The 22,551-nt window shown below is 37.9% G+C and overlaps 1 protein-coding gene across 1 annotated transcript in view; it reads left to right on the top strand.

Moving 5' to 3' along the window:
- The window catches only part of LOC126480660 (beta-parvin), a 116,923-nt gene that overhangs the window by 92,199 nt on the left and 2,173 nt on the right, over positions 1–22,551 (top strand). The window contains exons 5-8 of the mRNA XM_050103883.1: positions 3,822–3,919; positions 6,313–6,474; positions 22,002–22,142; positions 22,217–22,460. Of these exons, the coding sequence (XP_049959840.1) occupies positions 3,822–3,919; positions 6,313–6,474; positions 22,002–22,142; positions 22,217–22,460 (645 nt within the window). The remainder of the gene's footprint in view (positions 1–3,821; positions 3,920–6,312; positions 6,475–22,001; positions 22,143–22,216; positions 22,461–22,551) is intronic.

The following is a 22,551-nucleotide window of genomic DNA, read 5'->3' as shown; positions in this document are numbered from 1 at the left end:
TCTGGCAAGTACTGAAATGAACCTATTTCTAACAGGTCACTGGAAAATATTGTGAATGGTGGTTTGAAAACCGTTACTTTCAAAGTAAATTTCATTTTATGCAAGATGAACTATGTGCGAGAATGTACGATGAATTTCATAAATCCCAGAGCTTTTGACTCTTCATTTAAAAATCAACTCTTTGAGTACGATGATTTAGAATAATTTCGAGCCCAGACGATCTAACATTTATGTCATTCTTAGACATTTTACTGGCACATTTGTGTGATGTATCTTAAAGTGTAACACATGCAAAAAAGGGGCAAAATTATATGTGGAAGCTTTTCTTTTCTTGTAGCATCACTACGTATATTAATTTAAACCATTAACTTTCCATATTGTGTGTTCGCGTTACCTAACAGTGATGTTGCTTTTGGCAGACTACATCACGTGTCCTATGTTCTGAATATCCGCTGTCATCAGCTGGCGAGATCACATGACATGAGCTGTGACTGGCTTACAAAAGCGCATCGCAATGACGATTTCAATGCTTCGGAAAGTAACATGTGGTGTTTGGTGGAATTATATTTATACTTTTGTAATATGAAAATGTGCAGTGTACATGTTGGTGCACGTCAGATGTCTTCCCACGTATCCATGATGTCCTACTCCACCTGCAACGGCAGGGGAAGGTGGTTTCTTTCTGCTGGGTGCCGGGGCACATGGGTATTAGGGGAAACGAACTGGCGGGTGTGGCTGCCAAAGATGCACGTTCCCTCCCTCGTGTTGTTGAATGTACTGTCCCCCTCCCTGCTGTTACCTCCCTTTTGCGTTTTCGTGTTGTGCGTTAATGGGAAGAGGAGTGGCTGGCAGTCGGTGGAAATAAGCTGCGTCTGGTCAAGGCCACCACGCGGCCATGGCGTACGTCCTACCAGTCATGCAGGCGGGATGAGGTTCTCCTCACTCGCCTCCGCATCGGGCACAGTCCCTTAGCGCATGGTTTTTTACTCCGGCGGGAGGACCCCCCAATCTGCAGTGCTTGTGGTGTCCAGATTACTGTCCGCCACATTTTACTTGACTGTCTTTTATTCTCTGACCAGAGGGCGGCGGTTTCCTTGCCACCGGATTTGCCCTCTATTTTGCAAGACGACGCAACGACTGTGGTTAAGGTGTTACGGTTTTGTGTCCTGTCCAATTTGTTGCCTCGGATTTTAGGGAGAGGATTTTAATGTGCTGCTGTGTGACTGGCTCACCCAGGTTTTAGGTAAGAGGTCCGCCAGTCACGATTACCTACTTGTTTCACTTCGATTTCTGTTCTCTTTTCCTTGTGTTTCCTTTCCTTTTTAGTGCGTTTCTTCTTCTCTTGTTTTGCCTCTGTATGTGAGGATTTGGAACTGCATCAGGTCTGTGTCTTTTAACCGTTCTCCTTGTTCGCTGTCCGTCTTCGTCCCTTCAGCGCATGTGTTACTGTTTCTATGCGTTTGGGCGCTGATGACCACGCTGTTTAGTGCCCGAAAACCTCAAACCACACACACACACACACACACACACACACACACACACACACACACACACACACGTACTTTTAACCGGGAATTCCGGGAAAAATCTGGGAGTTTTTTTTTTTTCCTCGTCCACGTATACACCCTGAGTCAGTACTACCACTGGGGACCTCTCCTTATTAGCTGATGTCAGGAAATGGCACTGAAATGGAAGATGACAGAGAGAAGGCCAAAATTCTTTATTTTATTTGTCTAAAGTTGTTTCATTCAAGAACTTTGTACTGTTTTTCCTCCTTTCAGTCATCGCATGAACACCAGAATGACAGATATCGAGGTGAGTGACTAGAGAATAGAAACACCATTAAACTTGCTCAGCAGATTCGTCAATCAGATGGACATAACTATAGGTCTATATTGCTGATACCAATGCCTCTTCAAATTTAAAAACATGTTATTTGCTTTCTTGAGACAGAAAATTCCCTTGATGAATTAATAGGATTCAGCAAACATTGATGGTGTGAGACCCCACTTGCGCTGTTTGTCCATGATACCAAGAAGGCAGTAGGAGCAAGCACTCTGGCTGATGTGTCCCTTAACTTCCGGTAGGAATTCGACACAGATCCGCTGTGTTGCCCAGTTAACTAAATACACTGAGACAATGAAAGTCATGTGATAGAAATGAACTCGCATACAAATGGCGGTAGTATTGCGTACACAAGGTATAAAACGGCAGTGCATTGGCGGAGCTCTCATTTGTACTCAGGTGATTCAGTGAAAAGATTTCCAATGTGTTTATGGTCACACAAAGGGAATTAATAAACTTTGAACACAGAATTATAGTTCGAGCTACATGCATAGAGTTGTCAGTGCTAATAAACAAGTAACACTGCATGAAATAACTGCCGAAATCAATGTGGGATGTATGACGAACATATCTGTTAGGACAGTGCGGCAAAATTTGGCATTATGGGCCTTGCTAACAGCATGACATTTCCTGCGGCACCTCCCCTGGAATTGTGAACATATCGATTGGACCCTAGGTTACTGGAAACATATCGATTGGCCCCTAGAAGATTGTAAAACTGTGGCCTGGTTGGATGAGTCTGATTTCAGTTTGAAAGAACTGATGATAGGGTTAGAGTGTAGCACAAACCTGACAAAGCTATGGGAGAAGAAAAAGGAAATTGTAAAAGAAGTGTGTGTGTGTGTGTGTGTGTGTGTGTGTGTGTGTGTGTGTGTGTCTTTTCATTCTTAATAATAAAGCCAATGGACAACATACATATGTTAAGTGTAAACATTTCCTAACGTGTGATGTCAGGAATATTGTCCTATCTCTTGTTGTATTTGATAAAGTATATATTATAACAGTTAAAACTTTTTATGAAGTACTTATTTATATAAATGCCCAGATTTAGGGCATTTAAACCTGTTCCAGTCAAATACCCATTTATAAATGTCCTGCCCACTGGGCATTTATTCAGCCCACACCAGTAAGCACACCAGAGATGATGTCATCATCATCATCATCATCGTTGTTGATGTCGTTGTCTTCAGTCTGATGACTGGTTGAAGCAGCTCTCCACACTAGTCTATCCTGTGTAAGCCTTTTCATCTCCAAATGATCTCCGCAGCTTACATACATTTGAACCTTCTTACTGTATTCATTTTACATATAATGTGAGACTTTATGATCATCTGTTGCCTGAGTGAGTGTTTAGGAAGGGTGTTACTGGTTTGTGTGTCAAGGAATCAATAACAGAGAGGTGTAAAAAGTTTTGTAAAAGCAAAGTAAGATGTAACATATGACAGAGTTTGACAATTGACTAAGGGGCTCAGAAAAAATGATGAGAGTAAAGTTATAAAATGATGGAAATTCCTGGATGGAAACATATGTAAAATGAGGGAAAAGCAACTGCTTACTTATAGAGGCCTGATGCCTGGCACTCTGAAACACGTAATAGAAAACTGTTAACAGTAGCTTTCGAGCTCTTGCTCTTTTGCTAGTAAGAGTGCACACAGATACTAAAGCGTACACACTATGTGTGTGTTGCTGACAAAGGCCTTAATGGCCAAAAGCTATAATTGTGTGAATCTTTTTGTTGTGCCTATCACGACTCAGCATCTCTGCCATATGGTGAGTAGCAACTTTCCTTCTCTAATATTGTTATTCAACAGTAATTAGAAATAGAGTAACTAAGGCAAACATACTGGAAGCTGCACAAAAAAATCCTTCTGTCCAAAAGTTAATATTGATTATTGATAGTAATCAGTTTGAAAATATTGGGTATTTGTTAATGTGAACAGAAAATTATGTATCATATTGTTCTCTTTTATTTTTAGAGAAACTTAGTGGAGAAAAGTTAGATGTGCCTGAAGTGACACAGTCAGAAGAGGGTCAGAAGCAGAAGTTAGGAATTGTTCTAGCTGCTACCAACAGGGTAAGTTCACTTGGTACCTTTAGTTTGTATCACTGCACTCTACATGAATACTGAGGTTAGTCTCCTTTGTTTTGCTACTGAAACTGGTATTTTTTAAAATTTCTACAATTTATTGTAAGATAAATAGCAATTGAATTAGAGTTAGCGACTGTGCTGAAGACATATAGTGCACCCATTGTCATGTTGTGGAGCAGTTTGGTTTTTACTTGACAGAGACTGTCGGTATTAGAGTACATAGCACGTATGCTGGGAGAGATGTTTGACCTCTGTACCTCATAGTACGGTGACACTTCTCATTGTATGGTTGCTCACATGTGGTTGTTATGCAGCATTGAATTGGCAAAAAATATGTTGTAATGTAGTCCTCCTTTCTACTTTTACAATCCCTGACAGTGGATAGTGCCCCCTATAAACTACACATTGTTGCCCATGGCGGTTGACTAAGGCAGCAACAATTTTCCGGCAAACCATCTACCCTCGACATAGTGACAATTGAAGAGTTCATTGCCTGAAGTTTAGAGTCATCCTTAATATATAATATATAGTATTAAGTCAGTTGCTTATTTCACACTGCCCACCGAAAAGAAAAGATAAGAAACTGATGCTTATTTTTAATAAGCCAAAGTGAAATAATTGCAAGGCAGAACTGTGAACTGTATTACTCAGCAAAGTTAAGTTATAAATCTAGGCACAGGGGCAGCAATATCATGTTTATGCCAAAGAAATAGGGAGTGGGAAGTAATACTGGTGTACACTCCAGTATTACCCGCATGGATAAAGTCATTGCGAGTAATCAACTGAAAGTATTTTGTATGGTATTCTAGAGTATTTAAAATTATTAATGTTGTTCCAAGCAGTAGTGTAGCATAGAGGTTAAGACATATTTATGACAAGCAAGAGGTTGTAAATTTGAATCCCTTCAGGTGCTTATAAAATTGTATTTATAAAAATTTACCTTAATGGCTTTATTCATTAGTTTCATTAAATTTATTGTGTTTATTTTACTTCTAACCTTTGCCGTGTTATTTTAACCATTGTATTAACATTTTTACATGTCCATCACATAATAGATGACTTTTTTTCAAAAGTTGATCCCACTCCTCCCCTTGTGAGTTACTGAATGTTTTGTCACTAGCATTGCAGATGAAAGTGTTTGCCAGTAAGAGAAAGTGGATAGAATTATTTTCAAATTTGTATGCTATGAAGGATAATACAGTTGTTGCCAATTAGTTTTGTTAATTTAGAAAACATTTTAGCTTTTTTGTGTATTGTTTTGTGAAAGATAAAATATGACCCTCTTCAAATAAATAAAGAAAAGATTTCATGGTCCATTTCTGAGTGGTAGTCAAATATTTTGATTTTTGAGTCACATATGAAAAATTAACTCGTAATGAAACCCATGTCAGTGCCTGCATGCACAACAATTAAACACAGACTGGCACTTTTATTCGACAATAATCCTTGTGTGCTGTCACTTTGTCAACATTTATTTACAGGCTAATGTGTGTGAAACACATTTCACCTAAGAAGTAAACCACTGGCAGCTTAGATTCTGATGCTTCATTCTTTCAAAAAAATCTAACGTAGTATGCCCTTCTTCTTTCACACATAACACACATTGATTTCGGCACCTTTCAGAACGCAGTCTCATACACAGAAAAGTTCTTCTAAGAGTTCCATTGCTAGCCTTGAAGTTCAGTTTTGTGTAACAAAAGCTGTGCAGGTTTTGCAAAGTTGGTATGTCTTTATATTGTTCGCAATAACTGTTGAAATTGCTATCTGATAGTACATATATCTATATCATCAGTGGAATACTTATTGTGAACACCTTGCGTCTCTTTTGGTGCAGGAATGTGAACTCGACTCTGCTCTGATGTGTGTCATTCCTTCCGTAATTTGCAAACCATCCTCTTGCTCACCTTTAATGTTTTGGCTGCATGTTCCATTGCCTTCTCCACTGGCATGATAAATCCCTTCTCTGCTAATCATCAACAAATGTAATCATGCTAACCACAAACCATCTCGCCTGTTTGCAAAGAATTTTTTGAACTCACTTCTGTTCCTGCACTGTGGTATAACAATACACATTACTTTAATCGGAGTGTGACTAAATAATGTGTTAGTTCGTGCTATTGCTGCATTTCCTCTTTGTCTTGTCGGGTTGTACTTGAAAGTCTGTTTTCTCTGTTCTGCAATATATTATTTTGAACATTTGTGGCAATGTAAAGCAGTAAGTTAGTCAGTAACTTGGAGTTCTTACACCTTCTTTAAACTGAGCCACTGAAGCATGTCATCATAGTGAGATGGTTGAATTTCATGAGCCAAAGCCTGCTAAAATATCTCACTTCACATGCTTTTACTCTGTTGCTATATATATTTGTAATATTTTGCAGGTATTGGGACTTCCCCGTTGGTCACAACAAAAATGGAGTGTTGAAAGTATTCATTCAAAGAATATTGTTGCAATTTTACATTTGCTTGTTGCTCTGGCCCGCCATTTCAGAGCACCTGTTCGCTTACCTGAAAATGTAGCTGTCCATGTTGTTGTTGTACAGGTATGAACTATGAACTAAATATTTTATGTCATTCTTTTGCCAATTGAAGTGTAAATAATTTAGTCAGTTAAATTGATAGGCAAAAAAATAATTTAAAGAATAATGTACGTAGAGTGTAGTAAAGCTTGTATACTGTGTTTTGGCGAAGTGTAGCTGACTCTCATTTCGTCTCTTCCTTGTATGTAACTATTAATTTGACAAAATGCACGCATGGTGGCTACCTTTCTCAGAATAGTTATTATGATGCTTTCCTTAGTTACATTTCTGCAGTGCTTTATGTATATCTTGTTGCTGTTATTCTTTAACACAGAATTGGATTAACCATATTCTCAACAAAATCTTCATATAATAGACAGTGAGAGACTGGTTAACAATTTTCTCCTATTTCAAGTTTTTGCATAGTTTGGTCTGAGCAGCATCTCCTCCTTTGGCAGTGTACAAAAAATTTAGAATTGAAGCAGCAAAGAGGAGTTACATTCGTGGAAGAGGTGTTTAAACAGCAGCAGAAGAAACAAGATGTCCAATCCTTCTCTTAACAGTATTTGCTATCAGTACAAGCACAAACATATATCCCACTGAGAAGGGAAGCCATGTAATCAATCATTAGCTTTATAAAACATCTGAAGAGAGAAGCTAAAGCAGACTGTAGAGTGCTACCATATTACTTTATGCTGCCCCTCTCTCTCCTCTTCAAGTGTGATCTAATGATATATTTTCTTTTGCTGGTAGGTTTTAAGAAGCAGACAATGAAAGGCTCCATTGATAACAGTTAATCTACAATCCATTATCTAAATTGTTACGCATTTCAAGATCAGTTTAAGTACACTCAATTTTAACATCATCTACATGGCACAGAATGACATTAATCACTTCACACTGAAATTTTAAGTCCGTCCCAATGGGACTCAGATATTTCCAGAATGAAATTTTCACTCTGCAGTGGTGTGTGCACTGATGTGAAACGTCCTGGCAGATTAAAACTGTATGCCAGACCGAGACTCAAACTTGGACCTTTGCATTTTGCCAGCAAGTGCAAAGATAATTAGTGCTAATACATTAGTGATGGTGGTCACCAAATGACAGCAACAGACTTCCTGGCAGATTTAAGCTGTGTGCAAGATTGAGACTTGAACTCAGGACCTTTGCCTTTTGCGGGTAAGTGCTCTACCGACTGAGCTATACAAACATGATTCGCGACCTGTCCTCACAGCTTTAATTCTGCCAGTAACTCATCTCCTACCTTCCAAACTTCTCAGAAGCTCTACTGCGAACCTTGCAGAACTAGCACTGCTGGAAGAAAGACTATTGCGGACACATCGCTTACCCACAGTCTAGGGTACATTTCCAGAGTGAAATTTTCCCTCTGCAGTGGAGTGTGCACTGATGTGAAACATACTGGCAAATTAAAACTGTGTGCCAGACCGAGACTTGAAATTGGACCTTTGCCTTTTGCGGGCAAGTGCAAAGATAATTAGCGCTAACACATTATTGTTGGCGGCCGCCAATTGGCAACAACAGACTGTAGCCTTCTATTCACCATGAATTCAATGAAAAAGGAAAGACCCAAACAGATAGCAAAGAAATCATAATTAAATATTAAATAATATAAACCAACAGGTCACATGAATTATATACTCTTAACGAATTTGATTACATGAAAACATAACTTCAGAAAATAAATAAAAGATATTAGAAAAAAATATTCAAAATATGGTATTAAAGGAAGTGTAAGTGGAAAAACTGGAAAAAATACTATTATTTACAGAATTTGTCTATCATTTAGAACTACAACAATTAATATGAGGACATGCTTTAGTGCAAAAAATCTGAACTGCTTATTTATAAAACAAATCCTTATTTATACTTTTAAGAACTGTTATTATTTATGTAATGTAATTAGAAAAACGAGTAGAGGATGTATATGAAATTAATCCATTGTCTGCTAATTGCAACAGAGCGAAGAATTGTCTTTTCTCCAAAAAGATTTTTTAAAAATATCTTTCACAGAAAGAATTAATAATGTTCAGATCAACATATTCCACCAGCCTATTTTGTTACTTCTAGTCTTTCTTTAAACAAAATCCATTATGTTCAGAAAATTGTATTTTGAGAGAGAATAATCCTCTAACGAGATGGTCATTGTAGACAAACATTAACTAAGTACACAATCATGCAGCAAGAGTAATCATATCAGGTATAAAATGTATCTACAAAAGTGTTATCTTCCAAAGTTAATCTAATCAGTTTAGAAATGAAGAAAGAAAATTAGAAAGAGGCAGAGATAATTTGTGGCACACGGTTCACATAAGTAAATATGTATTTGCGTGTAACTAGCATCAAAGTTGTTGTGTGTCCAGACTAAACGCATTTAATATCACATTATTTCATTTGTGTCATTCACTGCCCTTGCAGGTATCCGCTTTGTAAAGAACATGGGTAACATTTAATTCATTACACACAATGAAAGGCTCATATTATTGTTGCATCTCAAATGGAAAAGTTGATAAACAAACAGCTTTGATGTTGCTCACAGTGGATCGACTGGTGCACAGCCTGGGCTATCCAATGTAGATTGGTAGTGCCACTTAGCAGAAGATACACCAACTCCTGGGGTCATTCAAAGTAATGTCAGACCCCTCCTGCGAGCCACCTTATTGCTTGGGGGTGATGTGCCGTGCACCAACACCATTCAAATGATGTACTGTGCACCAACACTATTCAAACGTTGTTGTTGTTGTGGTCTTCAGTCCTGAGACTGGTTTGATGCAGCTCTCCATGCTACTCTATCCTGTGCAAGCTTTTTCATCTCCCCGTACCTACTGCAACCTACATCCTTCTGAATCTGCTTAGTGTATTCATCTCTTGGTCTCCCTCTACGATTTTTACCCTCCACGCTGCCCTCCAATACTAAATTGGTGATCCCTTGATGCCTCAGAACATGTCCTACCAACCGATCCCTTCTTCTGGTCAAGTTGTGCCACAAACTTCTCTTCTCCCCAATCCTATTCAATACTTCCTCATTAGTTATGTGATCTACCCATCTAATCTTCAGCATTCTTCTGTAGCACCACATTTCGAAAGCTTCTATTCTCCTCTTGTCCAAACTATTTATCGTCCATGTTTCACTTCCATACATGGCTACACTCCATACGAATACTTTCAGAAATGACTTCCTGACACTTAAATCAATACTGGATGTTAACAAATTTCTCTTCTTCAGAAACGCTTTCCTTGCCATTGCCAGCCTATATTTTATATCCTCTCTACTTCGACCATCATCAGTTATTTTGCTCCCCAAATAGCAAAACTCCTTTACCACTTTAAGTGCCTCATTTCCTAACCTAATTCCCTCAGCATCACCCGACTTAATTAGACTACATTCCATTATCCTTGTTTTGCTTTTGTTGATGTTCATCTTATATCCTCCTTTCAAGACACTGTCCATTCCATTCAACTGCTCTTCCAAGTCCTTTGCTGTCTCTGACAGAATTACAATGTCATCGGCGAACCTCAAAGTTTTTATTTCTTCTCCATGGATTTTAATACCTACTCCGAATTTTTCTTTTGTTTCCTTTACTGCTTGCTCAATATACAGATTGAACAACATCGGGGAGAGGCTACAACCCTGTCTTACTCCCTTCCCAACCACTGCTTCCCTTTCATGTCCCTCGACTCTTATAACTGCCATCTGGTTTCTGTACAAATTGTAAATAGCCTTTCGCTCCTTGTATTTTACCCCTGCCACCTTTAGAATTTGAAAGAGAGTATTCCAGTCAACATTGTCAAAAGCTTTCTCTAAGTCTACAAATGCTAGAAATGTAGGTTTGCCTTTCCTTAATCTTTCTTCTAAGATAAGTCGTAAGGTCAGTATTGCCTCACGTGTTCCAGTGTTTCTACGGAATCCAAACTGATCTTCCCCAAGGTTGGCTTCTACTAGTTTTTCCATTCGTCTGTAAAGAATTCGTGTTAGTATTTTGCAGCTGTGACTTATTAAGCTGATAGTTCGGTAATTTTCACATCTGTCAACACCTGCTTTCTTTGGGATTGGAATTATTATATTCTTCCTGAAGTCTGAGGGTATTTCGCCTGTTTCATACATCTTGCTCACCAGATGGTAGAGTTTTGTCAGGACTGGCTCTCCCACGGCCGTCAGTAGTTCCAATGGAATATTGTCTACTCCGGGGGCCTTGTTTCGACTCAGGTCTTTCAGTGCTCTATCAAACTCTTCACGCAGTATCATATCTCCCATTTCATCTTCATCTACATCCTCTTCCATTTCCATAATATTGTCCTCAAGTACATCGCCCTTGTATAGACTCTCTATATACTCCTTCCACCTTTCTGCTTTCCCTTCTTTGCTTAGAACTGGGTTTCCATCTGAGCTCTTGATATTCATACAAGTCGTTCTCTTATCTCCAAAGGTCTCTTTAATTTTCCTGTAGGCGGTATCTATCTTACCCCTAGTGAGATAGGCCTCTACATCCTTACATTTGTCCTCTAGCCATCCCTGCTTAGCCATTTTGCACTTCCTGTCGATCTCATTTTTGAGACGTTTGTATTCCTTTTTGCCTGTTTCACTTACTGCATTTTTATATTTTCTCCTTTCATCAATTAAATTCAATATTTCTTCTGTTACCCAAGGATTTCTACTAGCCCTCGTCTTTTTACCTACTTGGTCCTCTGCTGCCTTCACTACTTCATCCCTCAAAGCTACCCATTCTTCTTCTACTGTATTTATTTCCCCCATTCCTGTCAATTGCTCCCTTATGCTCTCCCTGAATCTCTGTACAACCTCTGGTTCTTTTAGTTTATCCAGGTCCCATCTCCTTAAATTCCCACCTTTTTGCAGTTTCTTCAGTTTTAATCTACAGGTCATAACCAATAGATTGTGGTCAGAGTCCACATCTGCCCCTGGAAATGTCTTACAATTTAAAACCTGGTTCCTAAATCTCTGTCTTACTATTATATAATCTATCTGATACCTTTTAGTATCTCCAGGGTTCTTCCATGTATACAACCTTCTTTCATGATTCTTAAACCAAGTGTTAGTTATGATTATGTTGTGCTCTGTGCAAAATTCTACCAGGCGGCTTCCTCTTTCATTTCTGTCCCCCAATCCATATTCACCTACTATGTTTCCTTCTCTCCCTTTTCCTACACTCGAATTCCAGTCACCCATGACTATTAAATTTTCGTCTCCCTTCACAATCTGAATGATTTCTTTTATTTCATCATACATTTCTTCAATTTCTTCGTCATCTGCAGAGCTAGTTGGCATATAAACTTGTACTACTGTAGTAGGTGTGGGCTTTGTATCTATCTTGGCCACAATAATGCGTTCACTATGCTGTTTGTAGTAGCTTACCCGCATTCCTATTTTCCTATTCATTATTAAACCTACTCCTGCATTACCCCTATTTGATTTTGTGTTTATAACCCTGTAGTCACCTGACCAGAAGTTTTGTTCCTCCTGCCACCGAACTTCACTAATTCCCACTATATCTAACTTCAACCTATCCATTTCCCTTTTTAAATTTTCTAACCTACCTGCCCGATTAAGGGATCTGACATTCCACGCTCCGATCCGTAGAATGCCAGTTTTCTTTCTCCTGATAACGTAAAGAAAACGTAAAGAAAACAAAAACGAAACACTTGCTGCCCACACCATTGAACGTGTAAATGATAGTCACTCACAAAAAACCGTTTGAAACCCTGTTAATGAATTTCTACACAAGTCAAAGTCGTCATGTTATCTCTCAGCAGTAAACTTGAAATTTCTTCTTCTTCCCTTTTCTGTTACTTTTTCTCTTATTATTTCCAAAATTAGTTTACAATCATCTTTTTATTCATACTGTTTTTGATCTACCATTCCAGTGGAATTTCTCCTTTGTTGTGAAATTCCAATTGCAGTTCTCATCGTGGATTAGTAAATTATATACAGTGTTCTGCTGATCTTTGCACAAACATACACCTGAGAAAGTGCTTTTGAACTCTGCAGGTGTTGTAAATTTTTCCACACTAACTCACAATATGAGTTATGGTCGAAAAATTCTGAAACATTTGTAATTTCATGCCAGTGTTGTGTTGGAGTGAAATTGAGTTGCCATCCCGGCTCATGCCTGTGTTTGATGTATAACTGCCGGAAGTTTCATTGTTGTATTTCTGTTAGTTATTGTTCAGTGCTGTATTGAGTAGAACGTTGCGTCGCAGTGTTTGCAAATTTTGAGGTGACGTAGTTAGAGAAGCAACGTGTCTGCATTATATTTTGCTTGAAACTCAAGAAACCTTTACAGAGACACACCAAATGATGCAGGAAGCCTATGGTGATGATTGCTTAAGCTGTGCATGGTGTTACAAATGGTTCATATGATTTAGAAATGACTGGACGGAACTTAAAGATGACTCTCATTCAGGAAGCCCTTCGACATCCATTGATATGCTCATGTGAGGAACATCAATGAAATTGTGTGTGTATTGAAAACTGACTGTCTGAGATATTGTAGAAGAATGTAACATTTCAGTCGGATCATGCCATGAGATCCTGACGTGGCACCTTGGAATGCATCGTGCTGCTGCCAAGTTCATCCCATGGCACAAGAAAGGCCTTCACCTCACAATCTGTGAAGAGCTTTTGGATCACGCAAATGAGAACAAGATCTTCCTTAAGAGAACCATAAATGGTGATGAGAAGTGAGTCTATGGTTATGATGTTGAGACCTGGGTTCAGCCTTCACAATGGGTCGGGAGATGTTCTCCAAGACCAAAGAAAACTGAAAAGGTTAGGTTAAATGTCAAAGCCGTGCTGATAGTTTTCTTTGACTTTGAAGAATTGGTTCATTGTGAATTCACAAAAACAAAGTATTAATCAATGTTGCTATCGGGATGTGTTGCGATACCTGCAAGAAAATGTGAGAAGGAAACGGCCTGAAATCAGGTGAGGTATTTTCGTAGCTCGTACATCATGATAATGCACCTGCATATTCGTCCCTGTTGGTGCGTGACTATTGTACAGAAAATGAATTCACTGTGCTGCCTCACCCTCCGTACTTTCCAGACCTAGCCCCTGCGGGTACTTATTTTATTTGCAAAGTGAAAACCCCATTGGAAGGTTGAAGATTTTTCAATAGATGCGATAAAAGAAAATTTGCAGATGGGGCACTGTGCGGTCCAGCAAGAGGTGTACCAAAACAGCTTCCAGAAGTGCAAATGGCATTGGGAGTCGTGTATCAATTGTGGAGGAGAGTATTTTGAAAGTGACCATACACAATAAGTAAAATTTAGCATAGAAAAATTTTGTGCTCAAAAGTTCCAGAATTTTTTTGAACTGACCTCGTATGTAGTCACAAACATTACAAGTAGAGTGCACATCAACAGCAATTTGTGAAAATGAAACGCTAAATTGTCCGTCGGTAGCAAAATAGTTGATCCTTAAGTTAAGAGTAGTAATATTATTGCTAAGCACTGTTATTATTAAGTTAGTGTAGCAGTTATCATTGGAGCTTTCTAGCATCAGCAAATCAATATCCTGTCATTTCCAGCTTCAGCCAGTATCAGTATTGCAGTTTTCTTTGATCTTGTCCAATTGATCCAGCTAATTAACTTTAATTTCAAGATTGGAAGAATGTTGTCATACATCAGAAATCTTCTTGCAATCTGAATTGCTTTTGTCACATGATTTTTGCATATCAAAACTGGTATAGATAATTATTGCATTTGGTTCAACAATCTGAGTTGCCGTGAGATTGCACTTCAGTCTCCTTGGATTCTCTCTCTTCTTCTCATTGTTTATTGTCCCGCTTGGCATTTGTTGATCACATAAGTTCATTTTTCAAATCCTTGAATAACTCTTACATGTCATAATGATTTTTTATAACTTTTTTATTCAACATTCCATCCAAATCTATTTTCAATTTTTGATTTTGCTCATAGAGCTTTTTTGTTTACATATGCACTTAATTTTTGATTATCAGCCTTCTGTTAGTTACTGAGTTTCATGTTCCATGGATCACACAAATTAATTTTTAACTATAGCTACATGCCGAATATCTACAGAGGTTTTTTTTCTTTGAATCGACAGTGTTGAACAGCAACCTTGCTTGTCAAAAAATTTAGTTTTACATGAGAGTGAAAAAAATTATTATCTTGATATCAAACATGTAAAGGCAACCTTAATGTTGAGTAATGAATGTCATTTTTTGTTCTGCTGTTTATAATTATGTACATCATTGTTCCTTTTGTTTATAACAAATTTAATGAGGGAACAAATATAGTGTGAAGCAGTAGTCAAAATGATTGTGTGTGTGCACCACATATTACTCTTGCAGCAGGTTTTTGAGCAGTGATGACTTTCTTTCTTAAAGATGAGTAACCACAGAACATATTTGTTTCAACTCAGGCTTATTATCATCTATTTTCTTGTCCAAATCTACACCCAGACTTTATAATAATTGCATTAACACATTCTGCTTTCCTACATTATCAGCATGATTGTTGCCTATTCCTGCCTCTTTCGATTTTGTGTCTGTTCTCAACTTTGAACTGTAATATTCAGCTATCTCTACAACTTGAATTTTGTCAGTTAGTCCTGATTCATCAGTGACATGTCCAAACTACCCAAATCAACACTGCCCTCATTAATTACATCTTGTTTCTCACTTTGACTAGACTCTGTTATTTATAATCAGAAGAGCAGTTCACTATCTACATCTTTCCTCCAGTCCAAAGTTGCTTGAAAAATGGAGGTACCACTGAAAATGACAAATTAACTTATTATATGTTGACACTGCGCTGGGGCTCCAGATCAGAAGATCATTGCAGGATGTCAAGTCCTTGTCACCAGTCTCCATACATAAGAGTATCCCTCAGTGATGCTGTATTAACCAATGATACTTCTCTCCTCTTCAACTCGGTGATCTAATGAAACATTTTATTTTCTTGATATCTTTTAGGAATCGGACAATGAATGGTTTGATTAATAACAATTAATGCAGGCTCACATGCTGTACAATTTATTATCAAAATTATTACTCACTTCAAAACCAATTTAACTACACTTTGTTTTAGCAGGATTCTGTATGTCACAATACAACATTAATCATTTCACACTGAAACCGTAAGCACATCTGAACAGAGTGGGGATAATTATCCCGAATACAGTAGTGAGTGCGGCTACATGACGACGGCAGATTCTAGTTATCTACTTGCCACCTTAGTGCTATGCCAAGCACATGCACTAAGCAACAATCATTATACCAGAAAGCATTGTCAGTGGGCAAAGATTATTCTTAAATGCTGGACGTGGTAAACCAGTGGTAGCTGCAGTTATGTAACACGCACCCTGTGGTAAAAGTGATCACCAAGGTCTCAAGAAATGTCTTGAAATATAACAGGTATTCTTATGTGGGAGGATAAGGGATCCTCACAACATTATCTGTTTAACATACTGGATGTTATTTAGAAAGATAAGCTAGGGAGTAAGTCTTGCTGGAAATTCGGAATGTAGGTGTGGGTGTTCCTAAGTTTGTCTGTTTTTCTCACTTTTCTCTTTTCACCCTGCTTTGTTTTTAGTATTATTATTGTTAATGATGCCCATTGAATTTTTTTCCTTGTGTCCATTTTGAACATTTTTATATGATCATTTCTCTCCTACACGAACTATTATATTCTATGGCCAGTGCTGTCTTTTTCTCACAGTATCACTTTGGTGTACTATCTAGTTGTAAGACAATTGCGCCATAAAGAATCAGTGTACATAATTAGCACCTGATATCATGTTTCAGCATCCTGTGAAACGTAATTAAGAATTGGACCTTGTATGGCCTGTTACGATCATCCTTCTCAACCACTTTGCTTGTAAAGATCAGATTGTTGATTGACTGATTGATTGATGTGTTATTGGCCCAGTTTTATCATACAGCACAAATTGTACAAGTGACATTGGACAAGTCAAAGAAAAGTTCAATAATACATAGTATAAGCAAGTAGTAGGCAAATTAAAAAGGTTAGGAAAAGCAGTAGGTGAACATGGACTGGGAGTAAGGAATGAAAGAGGAAGCTGCCTGGTAGAATTTTGCTCAGAGCATAATTTAATCATAGCTGACACTTGGTTTAACAATCATTAGAGAAGGTTGTATACTTGGAAGAGAGATGGAGACACCAGAAGGTTTCGGGTTGATTATATAATGGTAAGACAGAGATTTACGAACCAGGTTTTAAATTGTAAGACATTTCCAGGGGCAGGGGCAGATGTGGACTCTGACCACAATTTATTGGTTGTGGACTGTAGATTAAAACTGAAGAAACCGCAAAAAAGTAGGAATTTAAGGAGATGGGATCTGGATAAACTGAAAGAACCAGAGGTTGTAGAGTGTCTCAGAGGGAGCATTAGGGAACTATTGACAAGAGCAGGGGAAATTATTACAGTAGAAGAAGAATGGATAGTTTTGCAAGATGTAATAGTGAAGGCAGCAGAGGATCAAGTAGGTAAAAAGACAAGGGCTGGTAGAAATCCGTGGGTAACACAAGAGATATTGAATTTAATTGATGAAAGGAGAAAATATAAAAATGCAGTAAATGAAGCTGGCAAAAAGGAATACAAATGTCTCAAAAATGAGATTGACGGGAAGTGCAAAATGGCTAAGCAGGAATGGCTACAGGACAAATGAAATACTATGGAAACGATAGTTGCTGCCTGTAGGAAAATTAAAGAGACCTTTGGAGAAAAGAGAACTACCTGCATGAATATCAAGAGCTCAGATGGAAAACCAGTCCTGAGCAAAGAAGGGAAAGGAGAAAGATAAAAGGAATATATACAGGGTCTATACAAGTGCAGTATACTTGAGGGCAACATTATGGAAATGGAAGATTAGTAGACGAAGATGAGATGGGAGATAAGATACTGCATGAATAATTTGACAGAGCACTGAAGGATGTAAGTTGAAAGAAGGCCCTGGGAGTTGACAACATTCCGTTGGAACTACTGATAGTCTTGGGAGAGCCAGCCATGACAAAACTCTTCCATCTGGCCAGCAAGATGCATGAGACAGGTGAAATACCCTCAGACTCCAAGAAGAATGTAATAATCCAATTCCTAAGAAAGCAAGTGCTGACAAGCGCGAAAATTACCAAACAATCAGTTTAATAAGTCACAGATGCAAAATGCTAACATGAATCCCTTACAGAAGAATGGAAAAACTGATAGAAGCCGACCTCGAGGAAGATTAGTTTGGATTCCGGAGAAAAGCAGGAACATGCGAAGCAATACTGATTGTACGACTTCTCATAGAAGATAGGTATTTGTAGACTTAGAGAAAGCTTTTGACAGTGTTGAATGGTATATTCTCTTTCACATTCTAAAGATGGCAGTAGCAAAATACAGGGAGCAAAAGGCTATATACAATTTGTACAGAAACCAGATGGCAGTTGTAAGAGTCAAGGGGCATGAAAGGGGAAGCAGTGGTTGAGAAGTGAGTGTGATAGGGTTGTAGCCTACCCCCAATGTTATTCAATCTGTATATTGAGCAAGCAGTAAAGGAAACAAAAGAAAAAATTGGAGTAGGCATTAAAGTCCAGGGAGGAGAAATAAAAATTTGAGGTTTGCCGATGACATTGTAATCCTGTCAGAGCCAACAAAGGACTTGGAAGAGCAATTGGATGGAATAGACAGTGTTTTAAAAAGGAGGATGTAAGATGAACATCAAAAAAGCAAAACGAAGGTGATGGAATGTAGTCGAATTAAATCAGGTGATGCTGTGGGTATTAGATGAGGAAATGAGACACTTGAAGTAGTAGAGTTTTGCTATTTGGAGAGCAAAATAAATGATGATTGTTGAAGTAGGGAGGATATAAAATGTAGATGGGCAATGGTAAGAAAAGAGTTTCTGAATAAGAGAAATTATTAACATCGAGTATAGATTTAAGTGTCAGGAAGTCCTTTTTGAAAGTATTTGTCTGGAGAGTAATGATATATGGAAGTAAAATGTGGATGATAACACTTTAGACAGCAAGAGAATAGAAGCTTTTGAAATGTGGTGCTACAGACAAATGCTGAATATTGGATGGTAGATTACGCAACTAATGAGGAAGTATTGAATAGGATTGGGGAGAAAGGAATTTGTGGCCCAACTTGACTAGAAGAAAGGATTGGTTGGTGGGACACATTCTGAGGCATCAAGGGATTACCAATTTAGTATTGGAGGGAAGAATGGAGGATAAAAACTGTAGGAGGAGACCAGGAGATGAATACACTAAGTAGATTCAGAAGGATGTATGTTGCAGCAGTTACTCAGAGATGAAGAGGCTTAACACAGGATAGAGTAGCATGGAGAGCTGCATCAAACCAGTCTTTAGACTGAAGACCACATGAAGAAGAAGAAGAAGAAGAAGAAGAAGAACAACAACAACAAAAACAACAACCTACTCTTACAATTAACTAGTAGCACAGTATGTCCTTGGTTCTCCCCACCCACCTGGCCTTAGTTTACGTTAGTTTCTTCCGACTCAGCATTTCTTCACTGTAACTACATTTGCTTCAATTCACTTTAGTTTCCCACATCTTTCATTGTCTTTCCCATTTATTTTTCACTACCCCCTCCCACCTCTATTATGTACAATGCACTTAGCTTTTCACTCTTATTAACTCATGCATGATATTTAAGCAGTAATTTCTATCTGCATATTACCCCGTCTTCCACCTTTAAGCTCTTAGGTGTTCAAATCTCGTCCGATGCAAACCCCAACAATCAGTCTTTCCTTCTCATCCCGTAAGGTAAGTCTCCCCTGAACCACGGTTCTGGGCGACTTTCCCCAAAATCTACCCCTTGTCCTAGACCTCTCCAGTCCTTTTCCTTCACCCCTCTTCCTTCCCCATCAACCCTTTTGCTTGAAGAAGGAGCCACTGGCTCCAAAAGCTTGCCAATTGCAACACATCTTTTATGTGTGTGTTCTGCTGTGGCTTGGTGAGTAGATTTTTTATCTATCCAGTTAAATAATTTAGTTTTTAAGTAACTTTTTTGCTACATATTCAGAAATTCTTTTACAGATTAGTAACAGTACTTTATTAGAAATGCGTTTAGTTTAACTTAAATTATTGGACATGTAGCAATTTTTATTTCCTCTGATATTTTATTGTATAGTATTACGCCAATGTTAATTATGCTCCTCTGATTTGCTGTTTTACTGTGATATTTTTGGTGTATATTTCACTTCCCTCTCGTACAATAGTTGTGTACATCTTTGTTCTGTGGTAGTTTGTTTCCAAGAGGTAGTCTCTGTTGAACAAGATAGTTTCATAAATGAATAAACTTGGAACATTCAGAACATCAAGCTCGGAAAATGAGGTTTTCAAGACTGCATCTTTTTATGGCCACAAATTATTGTTAGGGCTCATTGCATTCTAAAAACCTTTATGCTGTGAGTTAAGTGTTGCCAGAAACTGATTCCATATTGAAGGAATGAGTTTAACTGTGCACAGTATGCCTGCAGCACTGTTGTTTTGCTTTCTGTCGACTTTAAGTAAGCAATATACTGGTGTCTTCAGCAAATAGGATAGTTTTTTGAGGACTCATGTATTCAACAAAGTCACACACATAAATCAAGAAGAATAGTGGACCTGAGATTGAGCCCTGCAGTATGCCATATTTTATTGGCAATCCACTAGAAAGGAAGGAGTTGTTTCTTGTTTAATTCTTAGTGTTGAATTTATACTGAAGTGATATCTTCTGCATGTGATTTTTTAGATATGAACACAACCAGTTATGTGCTACACCTTTACTAGCCATCTTTTTAAGTTTTTGAGCAGACTGTTATGACCCAGGATGTCAAAGGTTTTTGATAGTTCTAGAAAAATACCTACAGCAAATATATGTTGATCAAGGGATTTTAAAGCACAGTCTAAGAATTCAAAAATCACTGTCTGTGTAGGTTTAGACTTTTAAAACCATGTTGTACGGCAAGAGGAGAACATTTATTTATGAAACTTAAAAGCATGTCATAGAAGAAAACGGATAAAATAATGCCCTAAAACAATTTTCTCTAGAATTTTTGAGAAGGGATTTAACTGTGACACAGTTTTGTAGTTTGATATTTTATCCAAAGAGCCTTTTCTTAGCACTGGCATTCACAGTTCTCAGACATTTTCCTTGTTTGTTGCCATGGATTGTAGACCATGTGTTCAGCAAGTAAGTATGCAAATAAAAACAACTGCAATGCCTTTCACACAGACTACTTCTCCACATCCTTTGTGTGACTAACACTGCCTGTGTGATGTAAACATTTAGTAACCATTTCCAGAAAACATGTTTCTTTTCACTTCATGCAGAAATAAATCTTCCATGCCATTACATTCCTGTGACAGTACTGTTAGCCGAGATCTCCAAGATCTAAAACACTGTCTCTCTCACCCCCTTCTCCCTATTTTCTCATACATAATATTCAGCCCCATGTCCAATTTACATAAACATATTATTCCTTTATTACAACACTCACTTTTCCTTGTCTACTCCATTTCTGCCTCATCACACATACCATTATCTTCAAAAGCAGTCAGACATTACAGTTATCTTGCTACAATCACTGTCTAGCATTCTGTTTGGATTATGTTCGAGTGAGGTGCCTTCTTATATGAGTAGCTCTTTTCCAAGATAATTCCAGTCCTTTTGTTCAGTGTAATGTTATGACAGACGCTTTTTTTTTTCCAACTATGGCATCTGCATTGCCCTTCAATAACTAACAACTTCTCTCTGAAACATGTAAATAATATGTGTTCTTGCCCCTCGCCCTCCTGCCAGTCTCGCTACACTTTCGCCTCACTTGCCCCTTCAGGCGCGTTTGGAAGAGTTAATATGATAACTTTTTTATCATTTACTTTAGAAATTGGTAAACTAGCAGGGAAACCGGTAATAAAATGCATCAGAGGAAAAAAAGAGTTTCGGCATTAAAGGAGGCTAGCAGAACATGTTTTTTCTTAACAAATGCAAAAATTATGTGGGTAAAATAAAGATGTACTGTATTGCAGGATGTAAAAAGGTAGATTGTTTTACAAAAAAAGGAGTTTTGAAACAACTACATAAAATGGGCACTATCCGCAACTATTATTTTGAAACAGGTAGCATAACATTCAGTCAGTCTTCACTGAACTTCTTTCGATTAGTTTGCACATGACAGGTGAGAAAGTACGTATGCGATGAAAGACTGTCCAACAGAACAAATCAGTTTGTGGTATTTAATGTTAACGGTGTAAAATCTTATATCTATATAGAAACTGTGCGCGCGCGCTCACACACACACACACACACACACACACACACACACACACACACACACACTTTCAATGAAGGTAATTGTATTGCCATATAGTGAGTATGGAAATACCTGGTTCAGTTCTGGTTGATGTAGAGACTTCACGAGATGAAATAAAAATGCCATTAGCAAAAGGAAAGCATGCAGCATTAATCATCTGTTTTGTGTATTAAAAAAAAAAGTTCATGGGACTCAGCATACAATGTATTGAGGAATTTGTATTGCTTTAGAAACTGGATGGCTCACTGAGCCATCGGACAGTATTAGAAGAAATAACAACTACCTATGATGACCTCGGGATGCGCTGTGAGAGAGATGCCTTCGATACATTATTTGACCATGCACCGGACAAACTGCAAGTTGTAAAAAAGGTATGTTACTAATTTAAAAGTTTGCCTTGAATATTAATGATGTCAGAAAATTGAGTGAATTCTTTTGTTTACAGTCTTTGGTTACATTTGTCAACAAGCATCTGAACAAAGTAAATCTTGATGTGACTGATCTTGATACACAGTTTCATGATGGTGTTTATCTAACTCTTTTGATGGGCTTGTTGGAAGGTTTCTTTGTGCCTTTATATAGTTTTCATTTAACACCACAAGATTTTGATCAAAAAGTTCATAATGTTGCCTTCGCCTTTGAACTTATGCAAGATGTGGGATTAGCTAAGCCGAAAGCTCGACCTGAAGGTATGTAGACTTCTTTATAACCGACATGTTTTTTAGCTATATATTATTTTACAGTGATCAGTCATTGTCATATAACTCTTTGTGAAATAAT

This window comes from Schistocerca serialis, chromosome 5 (genome assembly GCF_023864345.2).
Source record: "Schistocerca serialis cubense isolate TAMUIC-IGC-003099 chromosome 5, iqSchSeri2.2, whole genome shotgun sequence".
In the NCBI taxonomy this organism is placed as follows: domain Eukaryota; kingdom Metazoa; phylum Arthropoda; class Insecta; order Orthoptera; family Acrididae; genus Schistocerca; species Schistocerca serialis.
Note: the sequence above shows the minus strand (reverse complement) of the source record. Positions and strands in the feature narration are given on the sequence as shown.